Source organism: Trachemys scripta, chromosome 11 (genome assembly GCF_013100865.1).
Source record: "Trachemys scripta elegans isolate TJP31775 chromosome 11, CAS_Tse_1.0, whole genome shotgun sequence".
Classification (NCBI taxonomy): domain Eukaryota; kingdom Metazoa; phylum Chordata; order Testudines; family Emydidae; genus Trachemys; species Trachemys scripta.
In genome coordinates, this window is record NC_048308.1 from 1128118 (window position 1) to 1146260 (window position 18143).

At 45.6% G+C, this 18143-nt stretch overlaps 2 protein-coding genes and 1 pseudogene across 3 annotated transcripts in view; 2 read left to right on the forward strand and 1 right to left on the reverse strand.

The window, feature by feature from the left end:
- Window positions 1–2520, reverse strand: part of CNOT9 (CCR4-NOT transcription complex subunit 9) — a 20521-nt gene extending 18001 nt beyond the window's left edge. The window contains exon 1 of the mRNA XM_034786431.1: window positions 2373–2520. Coding sequence (XP_034642322.1) covers window positions 2373–2396 — 24 coding nt within the window. The 5' untranslated portion in view covers window positions 2397–2520. The remainder of the gene's footprint in view (window positions 1–2372) is intronic.
- Window positions 2521–2645: 125 nt separating this feature from the next.
- The window catches only part of USP37 (ubiquitin specific peptidase 37), a 71104-nt gene continuing 55606 nt past the window's right edge, over window positions 2646–18143 (forward strand). For both annotated transcript variants that reach the window (XR_004647741.1, XM_034786425.1), the window contains exons 1-4: window positions 2646–2771; window positions 5164–5376; window positions 8487–8658; window positions 9198–9298. Coding sequence is in view for 1 of the 2 variants with exons in the window: in XM_034786425.1 (XP_034642316.1) it covers window positions 5221–5376; window positions 8487–8658; window positions 9198–9298 (429 nt within the window). In the remaining variant the exon portion in view is untranslated. The remainder of the gene's footprint in view (window positions 2772–5163; window positions 5377–8486; window positions 8659–9197; window positions 9299–18143) is intronic.
- Window positions 10796–12861, forward strand: LOC117885206 (annotated as a pseudogene).

Here is an 18143-nt window from a genome sequence, read left to right on the forward strand (position 1 = left end):
CCTTAGAGACTAACAAATTTATTAGAGCATAAGCTTTCGTGGACTACAGCCCACTTCTTCGGCTGTAGTCCACGAAAGCTTATGCTCTAATAAATTTGTTAGTCTCTAAGGGGCCACAAGTACTCCTGTTCTTCAAACCAGAGTATTTCTTGAATGGTGAAGAGTGACATTTATTCTGTTGCAAGAGTTAGAAGTGTAATCCTGTTAGCATCTCCTATAACAGAGTTTAGGAATACATGGAAAACTGGAAGATCTAATTTGTGTTTGTTTATGATGACTGAATGACAAGCCCTTTGAAAGCTAAACATTCAGGTCTGTTTTGCTAGACATATTGGAAAGTTCAGTTCAAGTTAACAGTTCAAATATGTTGACTCCGCAGCAATGCATGCACAAATGTATAGTGTCCAGTGCCTTCCTAAGAAAGAATCAAACTTCTCCCCACAGACCCTACAGATTCCCATCTGGTACTTTTCCCTGAAAGTCTCATTTATTTTTAACGTAGTCATTGATAAAATATTCTAATTTTCAAATTGCTGTTTTCAAGGCTCACAGTCTCATTCTCCTTCCCTAAGATCTTGGGAAATGTCAAATGCTGTATGTAAATATTGCCGATACTTATCAATGATCTTACTAAATACCCTCTGTTGCACCTCATGCATGCAAGAGTGAGGTCAGCTGTCTTAAAGCACCACGCACTGAGCGCTTGTGAATCACTGAAGAGCATTTACCTCCAGTGTCCCTGCCAAATTGCAACTCTGACAATTACATAACAAACTTGATTTAGCCAATTGGGGACTTCTTTAATTAAGCAACTGCCCCCCAAGCATTCTGGGTAAAAAACATTTATTAACACACACTATTGCCTAATTGTGTGTGTTTTTCTAACTATATTGTTAGATAATCAACCTGATAACACCAACATGAACCTTTATTTAACAATGACCTAGCAGGGATCTGATTAATTTGTATTTTCACTCTCATACTTCTATTTCAAGTTTTCTGTCGTTTATTGTTTGTGCTCCATTCTCTGGACCTCACGTCTATTATCTTATGCCCCTTTCAGATTAGCATCTAAATGCAGGCTCTGCCAGCGGTCTCACTACGTAAAAGGCCAATGCTCTGCCTTATTACAGTTTTGTAACAACAACTTCTTCCACCCTGAAAAAAAAAAAAGCTTGTTTATAGGCCAACAGCCTTGCCTAAGGATAGTGTGATGTACTGCAGCCATCAGTACCTTGCAGAGATGGTTGCATTTTGGGTCCCATTTATATTTCTATATATAAATGCAAGTTGGTGGACAGTAAAGACATTTCATCACAGTTCACAGAGCGTATATTTATTGAAGACTTTTTAAATTTGTGCTCAACAACTTGCTCTTCATTCACACCAACCAGTTGTTTTTATTAAATGACTGTTTAAAAACGTTAAGTATCAGAGGGGTAGCCGTATTAGCCTGGATCTGTAAAAAGCAACAGAGAGTCCTATGCCACCTTAAAGGCGTATTGGAGCATAAGCTTTCGTGGGCGAATGCCCACTTCGTCAGGTTTATCACAAGGAAGCCTAGTGTACAGCTAGGAGCTTAATGGGAGGTACCGCAATCCCTTATCCACCATAAAAAAGGATAGAATCATATTGCTATAAAAACGTAAGGAATGATGGAAATAATTAACCTTCTGCTTTCACCCTTTTGTGCTCTACAAATGTATTTAATCCAGCAATGAATATTTACAATCGCTGCCTAGGAAAACTAAAGGCTGCTCGAATTAGACACCGCTAAGTACTGGAGTGACTCATACTTGTTTTTTTAAGCCCGACTAGTACTTGCAGTGAAGGAGTTTTAAAACATCCCTACGACTTGATCTCGCAGTAAACAGCCCCGGTGCCCACAGGCCACGGCAAAGACTCGGTTTCAATGAGTGTCAATCAACTCACGGAGGGATTTTTAACCCAGGGAATCCGCCCGCGAAGAGCCGAACTCGGCACTACGGAGAGGGGCCGAAGCCCCAAGAAGCCCCGCATGGGCTCAGCCTCCCACGCCCCGCAGCCCCCCCCGGCCCCCGGGGAAGTTCTCCGGCCGGCGCTGCCTCATGCAGGAGGGGGGAGCAGCGGATCCCGCGAGGCCCAGGAGACCCCCCCGGGGGTTCGCAGGAGAGGCGGGGGGGGGGCCGGGGCCGGCGGCGCGGGGGGGGCGAGTCTGGCGGGAAGAGAGGGGGGCGGGGCGGGGCCCCCCGGGCTGAACGGGGCACCAGCCCGGCCGGAGGGGAGGGGGGGGACCCGGCAGCTCTCGGCGAGCTGCGAACGGGGAACCAGCGCCAGGCCCGGGAAGGGAGGAGGGGGCGAGCCCGGGCCCGGCCGCAGGGGGCGGGACTCACCGCGGCCGTGGCCAGGCTGTGCATGTTCGGAGCCGCCGCTCGCGCCGCCCAGGGCCGGGATCAGGAGGCCGCCGCCATGGGGCCTAGGCCGCCTGCGCGCCGCCGTGACCCCTGCCCTGCGCCCTCTCACCCCGTCACGTGCTCTGAGCGCGCGGACGGAGCCCGCGCGCGGTGAATCCTGGGGCCGGGAGCGGGCCGTGCCGGGGGAGGCCGAGGGTCCGCCACGCGCCTGCGCGCGTGCTCCGCGGCGTGGTGACGTGCCCGCGCCGTAGGTGCGTGTCTCGCGCTGCTGCCCGCTTCCCGCCATCTGCCTCCTCCTCCCCCCCCCCGGTCTCCCTGAGGAGCGAGCGCCGGCGGGGCCGCGGCAGACAGCGAGCGGCAGGGAGCGAGCTGGGCCGGGTAGGGACCATACCCCTCCCCCCCCGCGCGGACACGGAGTCCCGGGACCCGGCCCACTCAGCCCCGGGGTCGCTCCCCAGCCCGGCGCGTCGGGCGCCCCCCGCCCTCCAGACCCCCTCCCCCCTCGGTCCGCCGCCCTGGGCCAGCCAGCGCCCCCCCCCCGCCCTGGGCCCCCCCACAGCCCTAGGCAGCGCCCGGCTCTCCCGCCGGGGTCTGCCCGTGTGGGCCCGGCCCGAGCCCCCGCCCCCGGCCCTTCGTGCCCTCCTGGGGGAGCCGGAGCCGCCCAGCGGGGGGGTGGAAGGGCTCCCGGGCCTAGGGACGGCCCCGCTGACCCGGCCCAGCGTTTCTGGGGACGGGCAGATGCCTGGCGTTGACAGTGAAGTTGACCTGCCTTCCTGGGGTCTGTCCAATTGCTCTTTGGCAAAGAGAGCGCGCCTCTGATTCCCCAATTCTCCCACCACCAGATGCGGGGTAGGGGCAGTGTCTGGTCGGAAAACTGGGGGGGGGGCTATAGATTTCTGTCTTTCGGCCCCTGGGCCTGTCTACATTGTTGCAAGAAAACTAAAGGGGGGTGGGGAGGGTAAGCGGCAACCAAAAGTGGCGAAATGCTGAACTTCTCCGCTTTAGCCATTGACAGCGGTCTGGTCTGTGGACATATTTACACGAGACTTTCCCTCCAGCGCCGCTCTAGAGGTGCCAGTAATGGAGGAAGCACCGGTTTTGACTACTGTGTATCACCTGGCTGAGAGCAGATCTAGCTGACCCCTGTATCTTGTGTATATTGGCATCTCCTACCATTGCTTTCCCTAGCAGTAGTGGAGAGAGAAAAAGTCTACTCTAGGGAACGGTGGTGGATGCAACTTCTTCGTCTTGTGTTTTTGGATAAACTGTATCACCTTTCATGGAATTTGTGTCTGGGTTAGTGATGAAAGGACAGGTTGAGTAAGGCACTCTGCTATACATATTGCTGCTGACTAACCTTCATTACAGGAACATCTTCATTGTCTGTAAAGAAACTCCCTTAAAACTATATAGTTCAAATTTGAACAATATAGTTTTATTTTGACCATGCTACTTAGTTACTGTACATGGTGTGTCCTAGGTTGTAATTAAGAATAGTGTTTTAGTCAAAAGTTAAACAGAAAACGGTGGCTGTATGTGTGTTCTTATTAAAAACCAAGGAAAGAAAAGCTTTTATCAGACAATGCCTATCAAAACATGAAGTATTTACAGAATAATTTGTCATGTTATTTTAGTAATTTGTATTAGTGCTGCTTAGAAGCCTCATTCAAGTTGGAGTCTTAGGGCAGGACTACACTAACCCCCCAATTCGAACTAAGGTACGCAACTTCAGCTACGTGAATAACGTAGCTGAAGTTCGAAGTACCTTAGTTCAAACTTACCTCGGTCCACACGCGGCAGGCAGGCTCCCCCGTCGACTTCAGTACTCCTCTCGCCGAGCTGGAGTACCGCAGTCGACGGCGAGCACTTCCAGGTTCGACTTATCTCGTCCAGACAAGACGCGATAAGTCGAATCCAGAAGTTCGATTTGCTTGCCGCTGAACTACCGGGTAGTGTAGACCTACCCTCATTGTACTATGTGCTGTACCAATGTAAAAACACAATCTGTACTCAAAAGTTTACACTCTAGACCAGTGACAAGATGCAACAGGTGACTGAAAAATGGATGAGGTTGAGGTGACAATAATTCAAGCACGTAAAATACAAAGAATAAATTTTGTTACTAAAAAGCTGGTTTCTCATTAGATGTTTTATTGTCTAATTTTGGAAACAAAGTGGTTTCCTTGAAAAAATTTGGTTGTTTTTTTCTCCTCTACCCATCATCTTTCCTTGCCTGGTCTTAGCTAAAGGTGGATTTGTTGTGGAAACTCTGTGGAAGCTACATTCTTAGATTTGCAAGATCTTTTGGTGTCTGTATTGAGTCAGCTCACTCACCGTTAAACATTTAGGGGTTAAAGCAGAGGTCCCCAACCTGTGGGGCACACCCTGTGGCTGGGGCCTGGGCCAGCCCCCACGGGGGACAGGGAGGCAGAGCCACCCAGCTCCACTTCTGGCCCCGCACTCAATGCCCAGCTGTGGCCCCAGCCCCCTTACTGTTGTCCACGTTCCCCCCCCGAGCCATTGCCTCACTCTCAGCCCCGGTGGAGGGGGAATGTGGACAGGGGTAAGGGGGTCACAACCATGAAAAGTTTGGGGACCACTGGGGTAAAGTAATGCTGGCCAAATTGTGGAAGATTTCTTTATCCATGTTTCATTTACTGTATTATTCTGTTTTTTCACTAGACTCCTGCAAAAAATGCTATTCCTTATTTTTACACTTTACGCGGATATATTTGCCAGTTGTCAATTTTAATTTTCTTATTTTTAACAGGTTTCAAGGTGAAGTAAATTTAGTTAATCTGTTATAAGTTATTTATTTGTAAGAAAAATGGCTCCACTGAAGGTGCATGGACCTGTCCGGATGCGCAGTATTCAAACTGGGATTACAAAATGGAAAGAAGGAAGCTTTGAAATTGTGGAGAAGGACAACAAAGTGAGTCTAGTGGTTCACTACAATGTTGGAGGAATTCCAAAGACATTTCAGGTACTCCAAATATCAAGGTGTTTTGTATGAGCAATGCATGGGTTGTTCTCTTTTGTGAACAGCTGTCATCTCCAAGTCTACTAAGTATCATACAAACTTCCCTCTGTGACTGTTCCTTGGTTTTCATTTCCAGAACACTAATCCTTTTGTATAACCATACTTTACATTATTCAGGTGCATTGTTGGGTGGAATGCCAAGGGAGGCGTGAGCAAACCATTAATTGGGAAGAAATGAAAAAGCTTAAGACGTGAAAGAAAATTACCAAACTATATAGTATCTTGCTTTTTTAATTACCTTTTTGAAACTCTGTTAGCTTATTTGATAAACTTTCAGAGAATGTATGTGAAGACTTATTAGGTCACCTATACCTTGTCTTCACTAGCACTTTTCCCAGTTGAAGTGCTGAAAATTCCCAGTGTAGACACACCCTTAGTCCAGGTGCAAGACTCTTCACTATTGAACATGGACTACAGTTCGGTCTAGTCTAGATGTTCAATGTGCCAAGAAACTTGACTTCCACCACTTCCCTTGGGAAACGTGATAGATCTCGCTGTCAGGAAGTCTCATCTATTCAGCCTAAATTTTCTTTCTCTTATTTACATCCCATTCTTCCTAATTATTTGTGCCCCAAATGTTATGTCCAAACACACATGAAGATACAGTGCTTGTCCTGAAGAGCTTATAATCTAAAAAAGACAAAGTATAAAAGCATAAAAGTTGGGTTGGATCCAGTATGGCAAGTCCTATGTTTTCTATGTAAGAAAATGATTAGCTTGGGTGATTCTTCGTCTAAGTGCTACTGTATATTTAATATCCCTAAGGACTGTCTGCCTTCTTATCCGATGAGTCCTGGGGAGATTCCCTTCAGTGGATAGAAGGGATTTAATGGTCCAGAAGGTATCTGCTGAATCTACATTAGGAACGGAAGAGCAAAGTTGTGTATTAATGGCAGGGAATTTGTTTGGATTGATGAGATGAGTAAATCTAGTATCATGTGCTGCCAAAGATTTTAATGAATATATTGGTCGAAAAATAGACAGGGATCATGCCAACTGTAAGGTGCTAAGCAAAGTGTGTGCATTTAATTCTCAGCAATTTGGTGATATTCATGTATTGGAACAATAGTTCCTGTAACAGAAAACACTGGGAGGAATTTTAGGCCATTTTTTGGTTTTCCAGTTCAGATTCATCAGAAACCTCTTGATCTGCAGGTTTGGGAGACCCTATTGTCATGTTATAGAGGCAAATTTAATTAAATCTTTCTCTGTCCAGAAGCTAGCAGCTCTTCATACTTGTAAAAATGATTTTTTATATTCGTGGTGCCTAGAGACCTCGGCTGGGTTGGGGCCTCATTGTGCTATCTAGATTCTACGTACAGACATATAGTAAAAGACACTCTTTGTCCCGGAGACTTTATAATTTAGTTTAAACAAGACACACAACTGGTGGCTGGAGAGAATGGAGGATGATGAATAATGTTATGTCTTCAGAGCTTTTTAAGTTGCAACAGGAGGTTTGACCTTGGATGGTGACATGATTGAAAGTCTTTTCTCGTTTGCTTGTTTTAGGAGAGAGTGGAAGATTTGAAGGCCCCACTTGAATTCTTGCTGTACTGAAAGTTTTCAGTTAATTAAAAAAGCAAGGGTTGGGCATAAAGGATGGTGGAAGGGTAGCTTCACCAAATGAAAAACTAATCACTGACTGAAGTGGGTTATGTCTACACTAGAAACGTTACAGTGATGCAGCTGCACAACTTGGTTCCTGAAGATTCTGTTTATTCATCTATTTAAAAAAGTTTTCCTCAACATACACGCAACCAAAAAAATATCATTGGTCAGGTGATTTCTTGTAGCCAACCTAGCAGAAAGTGCGAACGAATATGTGGATTAATTAGGGAGGGCGATATTTTTTTTTTACGTTAACATTGTATTTGACTTGTTGCACTAGTACATTTTTTACTTTATAAAAAAAAAGACCCCAAGTTAAATATATACTGAATATTCAGCAATCTTTTTATACTTACTGATTACCAAGCCAGTTTTTTCCAACTTGTCAAGAATTTTTACCTTTTGAGGGCTAAACTGTATGAAAGTTTCTAAAAGTCTTGAGTTATTGAACAACAGATAAAAATCTGAAAAAAAATCTTAATTGATGAAAGCAACAGAGAGTCCTGTGGCACCTTTAAAACTAACAAATGTATTGGAGCATAAGCTTTCGTGGGTGAATACCTATTTCGTTAGACGAAGTTGGTATTTCACCCATGAAAGCTTATGCTCCAATACATCTGTTAGGGCTAGTCCACACTAACCCCCCAGTTCGAACTAAGATACGCGACTTCAGCTACGTGAATAACGTAGCTGAAGTTGAAGTACCTTAGTTCGAAATACAAGGTACTTACCGCGGGTCCAGACGCGGCAGGCTGGCTCCCCCGTCGACTGCGCGTACTCCTCTCGCAGAGCAGGAGTACTGGCGTCGACGGCGAGCACTTCCGGGATCGATTTATCGCGTCTAGACAAGACGCGATAAATCGATCCCAGAAGATTGATTGCTTACCGCCGAACCCGGAGGTAAGTATAGACGTACCTTTAGTCTTAAAGGTACGAAGTGAGTATTCACCCACGAAAGCTTATGCTCCGATACATCTGTTAGCCTTAAAGGTGCCACAGGACTCTCTCTTGCTTTTTACAGATCCAGACTAACACGGCTACCCCTCTGATACTTAATTGATGAAAAGTTTCTTTAATTTTGATAACTCTAGCAGCTAAATGAAATTTTACTGAACTCTCATTCATTTAGGATTGAGAGAAACAAGAAATTTGAATCCAGTAAAGTAAGTTTCAGAATGTTGTAAACACTTGAAAATAGGGGCTTGTCAGTGATAGTGATAGTGTTGCCTTTTCTGAGCGGCATTTTAAAAATTCATTAACCATATTAACTTAAGGTTTAGTGATGACTCGGGGAAATACTTGTATTTAAGTACATTTTCTTTTTTTATAATTCTTGGACAACATAACTGGTTTTGGAGCTTTTTTCTTTTACTGTGGAAGTACTTAAATAATTTAATTTCTTACAATGATCTATGTTATAGTCACCTTTACTTTCTTTCCAGCTAAGCCATAACATTAAAACTGTGGTCCTACGACCAAATGGTGGAAAATTGTGTTGCCTGATGCTAACGCTAAAGGATGCCAGCTTCCTGACTATTGATAAGGTACCATCTAAGGATGCAAACGAAATGAGGATGTATCTGGATGCAGTCCTCCATGACAGGGTTCATACTGGTAAGTGCAAAACAATGCAAATTGTGTTACTAGCAGGTTGGATAAAGATAAGATTCTGAATTAGTTTGTGTCAGTTCACCTTTGACCATTTTATCCATCTTTGACCATCTTCCCTTTTCTTAAAACTTGTTTATTCCTTGCATTGCTTTTGGTTGAATACTTTTCTTTGGGCCATTGAACTCAATTTTATTTTAATGTTTATGTAACTTTCCTGCAAGGTTGGCATGCACAGTATTTAATTTATAAGTGTGTTGGAATTGCTTCCATTTTTAAAGACATGCACAGTTTCCTCTCCTTTCTCTGAACACTTGGGTTTTGTTGCACATTAAGTACACAGACTGTAGGAGGAAAATCTGTAAACCTTTGCTTTTTAAACACATGCACTCCTGATATTGTGTTATCTGCCAGGTATAGATTCTGGTTTTTACACATACATCTGGTGAATGTTTTGAAAATCTAGCCTTAAATGATTTATGACAAAGAAAGCAAGGCTATATAAAACTACAAGTAAACTAAATGGCGTGTGCATTTATTGTCAGCTGTGAAACCGTCTCAGGGATCTGGCAGCTTTGGAGGTGTTCTGGGCAGCAGGACAACCCAGAAGGAAGCTAACAGGCAATTTCCATATATTGAAAACCAGGTTTGTTAAACAGTTTGTTTACACTTCAGATCTTTGCGTTTCTCTCAGTTCCTTTTAATCACTTCCTCTCTTCCCCCCTTATTTTGTATGTATGATGCATATTGTAGTAGCACAATAGGTGATTCCAGTTTGTGTCCCAAGCCTTCTGAATCAGGACAGGCTCAGATATATATACCATTAGTTGAGTCCTTGGTGGGGTAGTGGGAAAAGTGTGTTCCAATCTGCAGTATGATCCAGGAATGGCATTGACTGGCTCTGGAAGGGTGCATTTACTCCTTGTTGGATAGGCAAGTCAGGCTGCTGGAGAAGTGAAGTAAAGGAGAAAAACATATACGTAAGGATCTGCACCCAGCATAGTTCTGTGCCGTGTTTCAGCATAAAAACTTAAAGCAACATTCAGAAGTTGAGTATGATAGATGAAATAAAAATGCAAAGCTGAGGTATATGGTAATTGGCAGATTTGGCTGCAAGTGACATTTTGCATAGTAAACATCTGTTAAGCAGTTTTTGGTATCAGATTAGTTTGATTTTAATCTTTTGTGAGATTCTCTTCAGCCTTTCAGGCAAAATTATCAGACCTACTTTACTGAAACCCACCTTTCTTGAGGCCGCTTTTTGTTGACTCCTTTGCTTGTCGCTGTGACGGTTCTCGGGATACCCAGGACTGTAAGTCACCTTGCTCTACCCCCAGTCTTCACTGACGGAGAGTCTTGTGGTAGCTGGGTGTCAGCTCCCTGACACCACCAGCCTTTCAGCCATTCAAGCACTTTTCTGGGCTATGCCAGCTTTAACTTGCAGTTTAACAGTAGCTGCACCCCATCCCTGAGTCCCTTTTACTCCTGACAGAATTCTGCCCCCTGTGGGGGCGCAGAATTCATATGGCCCGCATTTTCCTGTGCCCCCGTGCATCTGTTCCAGTGTGCCTAGAGCAGCCTCAGAGACGGGGGAGGAGGGCTGGGCATGTGCGCCTGCATGGTTGATCATCGTCATGGGGGTGGGGGGCTGGGCATACATGCATGCCAACAAGTGAGAGAAAGAGAGAGAGACTCTGTCCCTCTTGCTTGCTACTGCAGCTCGCTGGCATGGAAGGGTAGGGCTTTTTATTATGCAAGAGGCAGGCTAGAGGCAGAAATGTAGCAGCCTGTCTGCTAGTTAATTGTTCTCATTCTTTAAGGCAGAAATGTAGCAGCCTGCCTAGTAGTAACATTGTTAATGTTCCTATTGTTAGTAAACGTTCCCATTCTCAGTCAATTCCCCCAGGAGCATAAACCTGTGAAAGTTTTAAGGCCGCTACATTACCAGAGTGTTGTAAAGGAGTCGTCTTATAAATTACAGTAAGAGAATCCTCAGCAAGGAAGATCTATGTGCTTTCTCACTTTTTTCCTGTTCCAAAGTGGCACAATGGGATTAGATTACCGCTATGGATTTATTTTACTTACCCGTTTAAAAAAAAAAAAGACAGAGGGCAAATAAAACATTTACCAAGCAGTCAATAAAATGTCAGGACAATCAGAACCAAACTCTTCCCAAAGTACCCAGCCAGGTCCAGATGAAGTTACCAAAGGGATGTTTGTTCTTTTACACATGAACGGCCTTCACATCACGCATCAAAAACAGCTACACCAGCTTCTTGTGCTCAAGAATTCCCCACAAAACTGCATGCAGATGGGACCAAATTATTTTGCACATTGTGCAGTGTCGTTCTCAGTTATGACCAACGGTCTGTAATTGTGGATCATTTTGCATCAAAAAAACACAAACTGAAGGAAGATGCGGCTCAAGAGGAAGGCAGAAATAAACATCAGAAGACCATTACAAGTCCGCTGAAATACAAAACACTGGCAGAGAGAGAACGTGTGGAGGTGAGTGGAAATATAAGAAAATGTTATAATACAGAAAAATAAGATTAGTATAGAACAGTCATAGCAATGGGGTCTTTCCACTTGCTCTGAAATCTTGAATAGACAGCTCTGTTTTTAAACTACTTTTTTGTAAATGGTGACTGTGATCATTTACTATACTATAAATCTAAATTAAAATCTAGAAATTCAGAACTAAATATACGAATAAGTGTATTAATCTAAGATTAAAGGTATTACATGGATGGTAAATATTTGCGCTCACTCAAGACTACTTCTGCTTTCAGATTTGTACAGCACGGGTGAAGAGACAAGCAGGAGCCAACATCCCTTTGTCAAAGACTGACCACCCACTTGTGAGGGAATTTCTTGACAGCAGGGTCCAGAATAGTGGTGCAGTTCCTGGTAGGACACAACTGACTGAGACATACTTACCTGAAGTGTACCTCAAAGAAAAGGAAAACTTAAAACTGAAGCTTAAAGACAAGAAAATCACTGTTATCTTTGTTGAATGTTGCGATGATGAGGCAAGATCAATTCTGAATGTACTGTTTGCATCATTACAACCTGATTGCTGTGGGCATGTTAACTCTTTTGGTGGATACAGTGTTTTTAGATGCTGTTAATCACTCAACTGTTTCACAGGCTGTAGTCAAAGCAGTAAGTGAGTTCCAGACTGATTATGAAAGTGTTGTAGTAATTGATACTGACGATGCTACTTACATGAAAATGTCATTTGATTCTGTGTTTTCTACACGGTTTCCAAATTTTGTGCATATATCCTGTTTGGCACATATTGTTAACTTAATTGGTGAATCATTTAGAAAGCCTTTTCAGCTGGTTGATACATTTTTAAGGTGCTTCAAAAACATGTTCTATAACTCTGATTGTAGGAAAGCGAGGACCTCCGTTTCATGAACCAGAAACTACAAGAGGAGTCTCCAGATGCAAAAGCATCCATGCCTCCTAGCCCAGGTGGAACACACTGGAACAGCTGGGTCCATGCTGTCCAGTATCACTCTAAGAACTTTCAGTTCTAGAAGGAGTTTTTTTAATGAAGAGTGCAATAGCAGCTCCCCAGTTTCTGTGCAAACTAGTCAGAAAATGCTGAATGACCCAACTAATTATGCATTGTTGAAAGAACAGATCACTTTTCTAGCAGAGAAATGTGAACAAAGTCTCAGTTTAAATCTGGCATTTGAGAGCAGGAAGCCTTGCACAGTTAAAGCATTTGACCTTCTGGAAGAACTGCAGATATATTTCAGTTCACATCTAGAGCTCCCTTCAGAACACACCCCAGAGTTTTTCAAATATAGGGAGACAGAAAACTTATCTCCTGTTAAAAGATTTGCCTATCTAGATCTCTTTAAAGAGGGATTCCATGAAGCATCTGAAAAGCTTGACAAATATTTGTCATTTGGACAACCAGGTCTAAATTTTCTGAAGGCTTGTAGGTTATTCGATCCTTATCGTGTTTCTATCCTGCCAGAACACTGTGAATACTTTCAAGCAATACCTGGTTTTTCTGAGGTACCCGAACAGAAGCTAAAATTGTACAGGGAAAAGATTGTTCCTGAAGCTATTCAGAGTCAGCCTATTTTTGTAGACCTCTAAGGGTATGTCTACACTACGAGAGTAGTTCGATTTCACTTAAATCGAATATGTGGAATCGATATTACAAAGTCGAATGTGTGTATTCACACTAAGGACAGTAATTCGACTGTGCGAGTCCACACTAACGGGGCAAGCGTCGACATTGGAAGCGGTGCACTATGGGCAGCTATCCCACAGTTCCCGCAGTCCCCGCTGCCCATTGGAATTCTGGGTCGAGCCCCCAATGCCTGCTGGGGAAAAAAATGTGTCGAGGGTGGTTTTGGGTAACTGTCGTCATCCAACCGTCACTCCCACCCTCCCTCCCTGAAAGCGCCGGCGGGCAATCAGTTCGCGCACTTTTCTGCTGAGTGACACCGCGGACGCCACAGCACTGCGAGCATGGAGTCCGTTGCGACCATCGCTGCAGTTATGGCCGTTGTCAACACCTCGTACCTTATCAGCCACCTTTTCCAGAGGCAGATGCTGAGAAATCGGGCGAGGAGGCTACGGCAGCGCGATGAGGACATGAAGTCTGAGGGTGGCACAGACCTGTCACAAAGCACAGGTTCCCGCGCCGTGGACATCATGGTGGCACTGGGTCATGTTGATGCTGTGGAACGGCGATTCTGGGCCCAGGAAACAAGCACGGACTGGTGGGACCGCATAGTGCTGCAGGTCTGGGATGAATCCCAGTGGCTGAGAAACTTTCGCATGCGGAAGGGAACTTTCCTTGAACTTTGTGAGTTGCTGTCCCCTGCCCTGAAGCGCAAGGACACCCGGATGTGAGCAGCCCTGACAGTCCAGAAGCGAGTGGCCATAGCCCTCTGGAAGCTTGCAACGCCAGACAGCTACCGGTCAGTCGCGAACCACTTTGGCGTGGGCAAATCTACCGTGGGGGTTGTTGTGATGCAAGTAGCCAACGCAGTCGTTGATGTACTGCTGTCAAAAGTAGTGACCCTGGGAAACGTGGAGGTCATCATAGATGGCTTCGCCGCGATGGGATTCCCAAACTGCGGTGGGGCTATAGATGGAACTCACATCCCTATCCTGGGACCGGACCACCAGGCCAGCCAGTACATTAACCGAAAGGGCTACTTTTCAATAGTGCTGCAAGCACTGGTGGACCATAGGGGACGTTTTACCAACATCAACGTCGGATGGCCGCCAAGGTTCATGATGCTCGTGTTTTCAGGAACTCTGGTCTGTTTAGACGGCTGCAGGAAGGTATTTACTTCCCGGACCACAAAATAACTGTTGGGGCTGTGGAGATGCCTATAGTGATCCTCGGGGACCCAGCCTACCCGCTAATGCCATGGCTCATGAAGCCCTATACAGGCGCCCTGGACACTGAAAAGGAACTCTTCAACTACCGGCTGAGCAAGTGCAGAATGGAGGTGGAGTGTGCTTTTGGCCATCTCAAGGGGAGATGGAGAAGCTTACTGACTCGCTCTGATCTCAGCAAAACCAATATCCCCATTGTTATTGCAGTTTGCTGTGTGCTCCACAATCTCTGTGAGAGCAAGGGGGAGACCTTTATGGCGGGGTGGGAGGTTGAGGCAAGTCGCCTGGCTGCTGATTACGCCCAGCCAGACAGCCGTGCGATTAGAAGAGCCCAGCGGGACGCGCTGTGCATCTGGGAGGCTTTGAAAGCTAGGTTCCTGAGTGAGCAGGGTAACCTGTGACTATTTACTTTGTTTACAGAGAAGCTGAACCTGCCCCCGTTTCTTTACCCAGTGAATGTTCACTATCCTCTCCAGTTTCATACCCCGTTCACCCCCTTCCAACCCACGTTTAAAAATAAAATCACTGAAAATTTGTTAATGAACAACGTTTTCTTTATTACTGTTTTCGTGGTAAAGTGTTGAAACTGGGACGCAGACTGTGGTGGGGAGCGGGTGTAGTGTAGTGATGCAAAGGATGCTTCTAAACTCGAGGAATGACAGGCTCCTGCTTCTACAGTGGTCCGCACTGGTGGACTGATTGTTTCAACGGAGCCTGCCACTCCTCCTGTTCTGGACTCTGTGTGTGGGGGCTATGTGACTTTGTGGCGGGGGAGGGCGGTTACAGATCCCCTGCTGCATGGCTCTGTGATCCAGGATAAGGACCGCTGCATAAGATCTGTAACACCCCCCCCCCCCCCCCGAAAATGAAAACCACCTCCCAGACTGACCAGGGTGCCTAGTGACTGCACTGTGTGTGTGACCTACTGCTGAACCTGCCCCCGTGTCTGTACCAACCCCCTTCCCCCCCCTTCAAACAGAGTGTCCTCTAAAAAAACATGATGGAAACAGTAATTAACAGAAACGTATTTTTTATTAGCAACTAGACAGTTAGGGGATGAAACTGGGATGGGGGCTTGGGTGAGGCGGGAAGGAAAGGACTTCTCAAATTTTGGGGAATGACAGCCTTCTGGTACTTGAGCACTCTGCAGGGGTAGAGTGACAGTTTTCACGGACTCTGCAGCCCCTCCTTCTTGGTACTTTGGGTGAGGGGGGTATGGGACTTTGTGGCGGGGGACGGTGGTTACAGATAGACTGCAGCAGGGCTCTGTCCTCCTGCCTCCGGTCCTGCAGAACATCCACAAGGCGCCGGAGCGTGTCCGTTTGCTCCCTCATTAGTCTAAGCAGCATTTGAGTTGCCTGCTGGTCTTCCTGCCGCCACCTCTCCTCCCGTTCGCTGTGTGCTCGCTGGTATTGTGACATGTTCTCCCTCCACTGGGTCTGCTGGGTTGCCTCGGCTCGGGAGCAGCCCATAAGTTCTGAGAACATGTCGTCCCGTGTCCCTTACTTTCTACGCCTAATCTGTTCCAGCCTCTGGGAGTCTGATGACCGGGTAGGTTGGGAGACAGTCACAGCTGTGGGATGGGAAAAAGGGAGTGAATTCCTCAGAAAGATAAATTTTTTGGTGAACAAAGAAAATAGTCTTTCTCTGTGAACAAGACCATTCACAGCACCTATCACATGCGCACTCAGGACAAGGTCGAATTTTCGGCCTTCGCATTCAGTCGCTGGGATCTTGCAGTGCAGATCACACAAGCGGAACAGGACAGCGAAATTTGGATAGCAGGCTGACATGGTAAGCCATAGACTTGTGGCAGCTTAAAACTTTAATAACACCACTGCCCTACTTTCACGTTCAAAGCAATGGTCCTAGCGTTGGCCAGTTCCTGCTGCCAGCAATCCGGCAAGCATGAACTGTGCCCCTGTCCCACCCCCTCGCGGCTGTCCCCGGGAAAGATCCATCTATGCTGCCCCTCTCCCGCCTCCACCGCATGGCTGTAAACCGCTGGTTGCAGTTCTGTAAAGGAACAGGCAAGCAGTTCCAATACTAACATTCCCCTAATTCAAAGCAGGTGACCATGAGCGACATCACTCTGATGAAGATTTCAGACAGCGATAAAGAACACATGCTTCGTGAAAGCCTGCAAAGACCAGGGCCCTATGCCGCCATGCTGTGCAAGGCAATGATACCGGAGTACTTGATGATAGCCTGGCGCGGAAACGTTTCATACTATGGAGGACACAACAAGGCCGCTCTCCCAAGGAACCTCATGCAAAGGCTTTCCAGTTACCTCCAGGAGAGCTTCATGGAGATGTCCCATGAGGATTTCTGCTCTATCCCCGGACATATTGACCGAATTTTACTGTAGCTGCACTGGCAAGGACTAAACAGTAGAGCGCCTAGGGCAAACCAATCAAGAGAAACCGGACATTGTTTGATTTTTTTTTTTTGCAGCAGTTGCACTGCCAAAGACTAAAACTTTAAGTGCCTAGGACAATCTAATCATGAAAAACCCACAGTTTAATATTAATGTTCTGTTCAAAATAAATGTTTACATGTTTAAAACACTTACCGGCTGATCCTTCCCCTAATTCTGGGTCCGGGTTAACGCCTGGGGACGGTTGGTAGGGGATCTCTGTGAGGGTGATGAAGAGATCCTGGCTGTCTGGGAAATCAGCGTTGTAAGCCCTGTCGACTGACTCGTCCTCCTCATCTCCTTCCTCATCTTCCCCGTCCACTACCATCTCCGAGGAAGCGGGCGTCGACAATATCCCATCCTCAGAGTCCACGGTCAGTGGTGGGGTAGTGGTGGCGGCCGCACCTAGGATGGAAGTCGAATTTAAGAGACCTCTATGTCTAACAAAATAGCTTTGTTGTGTGGATGGGTGCAGGGTTAATTCGATTTAACGCTGCTAAATTCGACATAACCTCCTAGTGTAGACCAGGCCTAAGTGTTTTGGCTTTCAATGACAGAGAGAATTCCAGATATTGCCAAACTGGCCTTGAATTGCATAAATGCTGTCTGAAATTCTGCAGATGCAGAGAGAAGTTTTTCACTGTACAATTTGATCCTTTCTAACAGAAGGAAATCACTAAGTGAGAAAAACATGAAGGCTCTTTGTTTTCTGTACTATAATTTAAATGAAAATACTGGATTGCACTGAAATGCAGGACAATGATTATCAAAACTGTATGACTTCCATGTGTGAAAGTTTGAGCAATTTAAAATGACATTCTACTCCCCCTCACCTCCTCCTCCCGCCCCCATTTGGTGTTCTGTAATGTAATTTAAATGAAAATCCAGAATTATAATTGGAATGCAGGGTATTAGTTACCAAGTGTTTATAACTTTCATGTGTTTAGGAAATGCTGAATGGTTATTGTGACCTTTTTTCTATATTGTAGTTTAAATAAATTACCCAAACAATTGAAACTGGTGTCATTATATTGCATTATTTTGACAAATAAACTTTGCAGAATTTTGAATTTTTTGGTGCAGAATCCCCCCAGGTGTACCCTTTGAATTGTTGCTCTGTGATAGCCAGCCCCTGACACTGGCTACTCACAGAAATTCCAGATCCTCTGTGCTGAAAGGTACAGTGTACCCCACTTTACCAGTTTTACCTTAACCCCTGCTCCTGTAAACCACACAGTACTTATGAGCATTTACAGTAAAACAAAAGTAGGTTTATTTAAGAAAAAATAAAGATTTAACTAGAAATAGAGGTGGAAACAAAAGGTGATAATATAAAACAAAATCCATAAAACAGGATCCCGGATCTGCACTTCTTAATGGTTACCTTTCCTATCTAATAAAGTAGATTCTCCCCCCCCCCCCCCCCCAAAGTACAGCCTGTTGCAGAGCTGCCTAGTTTCTCAAGAACCAGGATCCAAATGTTCCTGAAAGCACCTGTGCTCCACAAGGGGTTTTCTCAGTGAGTGGCTACAGAGTGCTTCTCCTTTGTCTGTTATAGTGAAAACAGCATTTTGTTTATAATCAAAGATTCACCGTCTTGTGAAGTGCTACCTTTGAGTGGGTTTGATTGATTGTTTGTTGCCTCAGATGGTTTTCTATTCTAAGTTTTAGTATTGCGCAAGTCTAAACAATTGAG